Raw genomic sequence first — 3,038 nt, 5'->3', positions numbered from 1 at the left:
CGAGCTGGGGATCTCCAGCAGGTGCCATGCCTGCAGCTTGCCAGGCACTGATCACCTCCAGGGAGAGCCGCAGCAGGGGCTGGGTGAAGCTGTGCTCGGTGGCGTGGCAGAGGTAGAGGCCAGCGTCAGCGCGCTGACCGCTGCTCCGTCCGCACCACCCGCTCGTCCATCTGCACCTGCAGCACCCATGGGGATGAGTGGTCAGCTTGGTATGGCACGGCACGACATGGTCCTGACAGTGACACCTCATCAGGGAGAGCCTACCTCTCTCTGGGGGTCATCTGGTGTGCGCTGGTATGTCCAGAGGACGTGGGCTTGCAGGGATTTGGGGATGCACTCCAGGAAGACAGTGCTTCCCTCCACTCCATAGAGCTGCTTCTGGGGCACACTGCCCCGACGGGGATCTGGGTGGGTGGACATGGCCTGGCTGTCAGTCCCCCATCACGGCAAGGCTGCCCCCCAACCTCCGGCCGAGTCCCAGCTCACCTTCAGAGCAGAGCATGTTGGGGTCACCCTTGCGGATGTCCTGCCGGCGGAAACGCCTGTGGGAAGGTGGTGGAGGAGCGAGTGTTCCAGCAGTGTGACCTGTGCCCCTCACCGTGGCTTTGGGGCAGGCTGTTCACCCCAGCACTGCACCCTGGCATATCACCTACCTCTTGGTGTTGGGCACATAGCGGGTGCAGGTGGTGCCATCCCAGGCACAATACGGGTCTCGGGCCAAGCAGCACTCGGCACAGGCTTTGCCATAGGCACTGCAGCGGTGCAGGGGCAGCTGGGCCAATGCCGTGGCTGAGCCAGCGTAAAGCTGGTGCTGGGAAGGAGAGATGAGCATTCCCATGCTGTGGGATGGGGCTAGGCAGAGCCATGGTGAGTGAGACACAGGCACACCCCAGGATCCCCCCTTACCCGCTTGGAGGAGATCTGCAGGCTGATGATGGCAGAGGCATCCTGCGAGCAGAGCACGGGTAGGAGTTAAGAGTGCGTGGGGGTACCTGGGCATACGAGCTGCCGGCACCTGTGTCCTGGCAGAGGGAATGCCCTGGCACAACCCAGAGCATGGGCAGCACAAGGGGGTGCTGGGTGGAGGTCTGACTGGGGAGATGAAGAGACTCCCACTTACCTGGAAGACCTGCAGCTCCTCCAGCAGCAATGGCTCCATGCGGTGCCAACTCTCGTTGGGCACTGAGACCACCTTCAACACCGTGCCCACGTCTGCGGGCAGGGAGGGGTGAGGTCAGCCCCAGTATCCTCCCGCTGTTCCCACTGCCCCAGCCCTGGGGTCACCACGTGCCTGTGCCAATGAAGAGGACATCATAGTGGCCATCGGCAGCAGTGACACGGTCCACAGCGACGCGGGTGAAGGTGTAGGGCACCGCAGTTTGCAGGAAGAGGGGGCGCTGGCTGTGTGGCAGCACAGGGTTGTACATCAACGGGTGGTGTCGAGCAAACTGGATCACCTCATCTGGGAAGTCCTTGGTGGAGCCAAAGGTACCGAAGGTTTTGCTGGGACACTGTGGGGAGATAGCATTGGCTAAGTGGGGTCTCTCACCCCACTGCCCCACCCCAGGTACTGGCATCCCACTGGTGGCACCAGTGGGACATCCCCACACCACATACCATGCCTGGGCGGGGGTACGGCACACGCCCCTGGTATGGCACCCACTGGTAGTTGGGACCTTCCTTGTGTGCAAAGGGGCCCAGGAAAGCCCGGCGGATATCGGCCATGGTGTAGACACAGACGGCTGAACCCTGGAAAACAGAGCTGCCGGGAGAGAGAGGGGCTGATGTGAGCAGGCAAGGGGAGCAACACTGGGTATGGGTGGGCCAGTGGGGAGGGGGCTTGACCTGGAGGTAGAGAAGATGGCGTAGACCAGAGGGTTGCGCTTGTCCCTTGTCTGCAGTAGGAAAACGTCCCCTGCAAGCAGGCAGGGCATCAGTCCTGCCCCGATACGCCAGAGAAGTCCACAGCTACCCCAGGGTGCAACATCCCCCTGCACTCACGGAGCTCATCAAAGTGGGTGTCCGCTCCATCGGGTCCTGGCACCGCACAGACAAGCCGAGCCTTCAGGAAGGTTGTCCACTTGTTCACCAGGCTGCGCTGCCCGCCCACATCATTCTGTCAGGGGAAGGAGGGCACCAATGTCAGCAGCAGCAGGTGGCACCCCAGGCATCCTGGCTCCCAGCCCACCTGCCCACAGATGCTCTCACCCGGCAGATCTGGCCAATGCGGGCGAAGCTGGTCTTGCCCAGTCCCTGCTGCCGCTCCACTGCTGTCTCGCGGAAGAAGAAGTAGATCTTGTCGTCGTCGGGGTCCTCACTCTCTGGCACCCAAAAAACGGCCACAAACTTGGGCTCTGGGGACAGAAGGGTTATGACTCCAGTGCTCTGATCCCCAGGGACCTGGGGACACCTGCCAGGCTCCCAAGAGGGTGCAGACCCAACCCTGCCCAGCTGCAGGACAGAGGCACAGTGAGGATGGGACCCACCAGACATCGGGGGTCAGCAGGGAACATGAGGACCTCTGAAATCACCCTCTGAAGGCAGTGGAGGACAGGGTACAGCTGAGCCTGGAGGATTCATTGCCCCAATGCCTCCAGGGAGCAGCTGTGATGCACCAGGGTGCCGGCAGCCGCCCTGCCACCCTCCCATTCCCCAGCACTGACCGTTGAGCCAGCGGGAATCATGCTGCTCTGTGCGGATGGAGGGACGCCGGCCCAGGCTGCGGAAGATGGTAAAGTCACGGCCCATCAGATCTGTGGCCACCCCAGAGTAGAGCTCCCCACCTGGCAGGCACCGAGGGAAGTGTTACAGGGGACCTCCTGGCAGCTCCCTGCCATGCTGCACCCAGCACCAAGCTCTCCCTTACCCAAGAGGACGGAGGCGGCTGTGTGCCGGGGGTCGTACGGGCTCTTCCCCTTGCCATCCTCAGTGTGGCGAGGGTCCAGCTTGAAGACAGGCTCCTGGAGAGGGGTAAGGATGGGAGGTGGGCAGGTGGCGGCAGGAAGGGGCCACGGCAGGGCTGGGGGGGGCCCCCCTCT

The 3,038-nt window shown here is 62.9% G+C and overlaps 1 protein-coding gene across 1 annotated transcript in view; it reads right to left on the bottom strand.

The window, feature by feature from the left end:
- Positions 1-30: 30 nt before the first annotated feature.
- Positions 31-3,038, bottom strand: part of LOC103803342 (semaphorin-3B-like) — a gene marked incomplete at both ends in the record, with an annotated part of 3,373 nt that continues 365 nt past the window's right edge. Inside the window, 14 exon segments of the mRNA XM_009075886.1 lie at positions 31-137; positions 139-176; positions 265-404; positions 487-542; positions 654-811; positions 907-948; positions 1,121-1,212; positions 1,292-1,511; positions 1,618-1,762; positions 1,846-1,915; positions 2,002-2,116; positions 2,209-2,354; positions 2,664-2,783; positions 2,867-2,960. Coding sequence (XP_009074134.1) covers positions 31-137; positions 139-176; positions 265-404; positions 487-542; positions 654-811; positions 907-948; positions 1,121-1,212; positions 1,292-1,511; positions 1,618-1,762; positions 1,846-1,915; positions 2,002-2,116; positions 2,209-2,354; positions 2,664-2,783; positions 2,867-2,960 — 1,543 coding nt within the window.

Source organism: Acanthisitta chloris, unplaced genomic scaffold, assembly GCF_000695815.1.
Source record: "Acanthisitta chloris isolate BGI_N310 unplaced genomic scaffold, ASM69581v1 scaffold27405, whole genome shotgun sequence".
NCBI classification, from domain to species: Eukaryota; Metazoa; Chordata; class Aves; order Passeriformes; family Acanthisittidae; genus Acanthisitta; species Acanthisitta chloris.
This window is presented reverse-complemented; position numbering and strand designations above follow the sequence as displayed.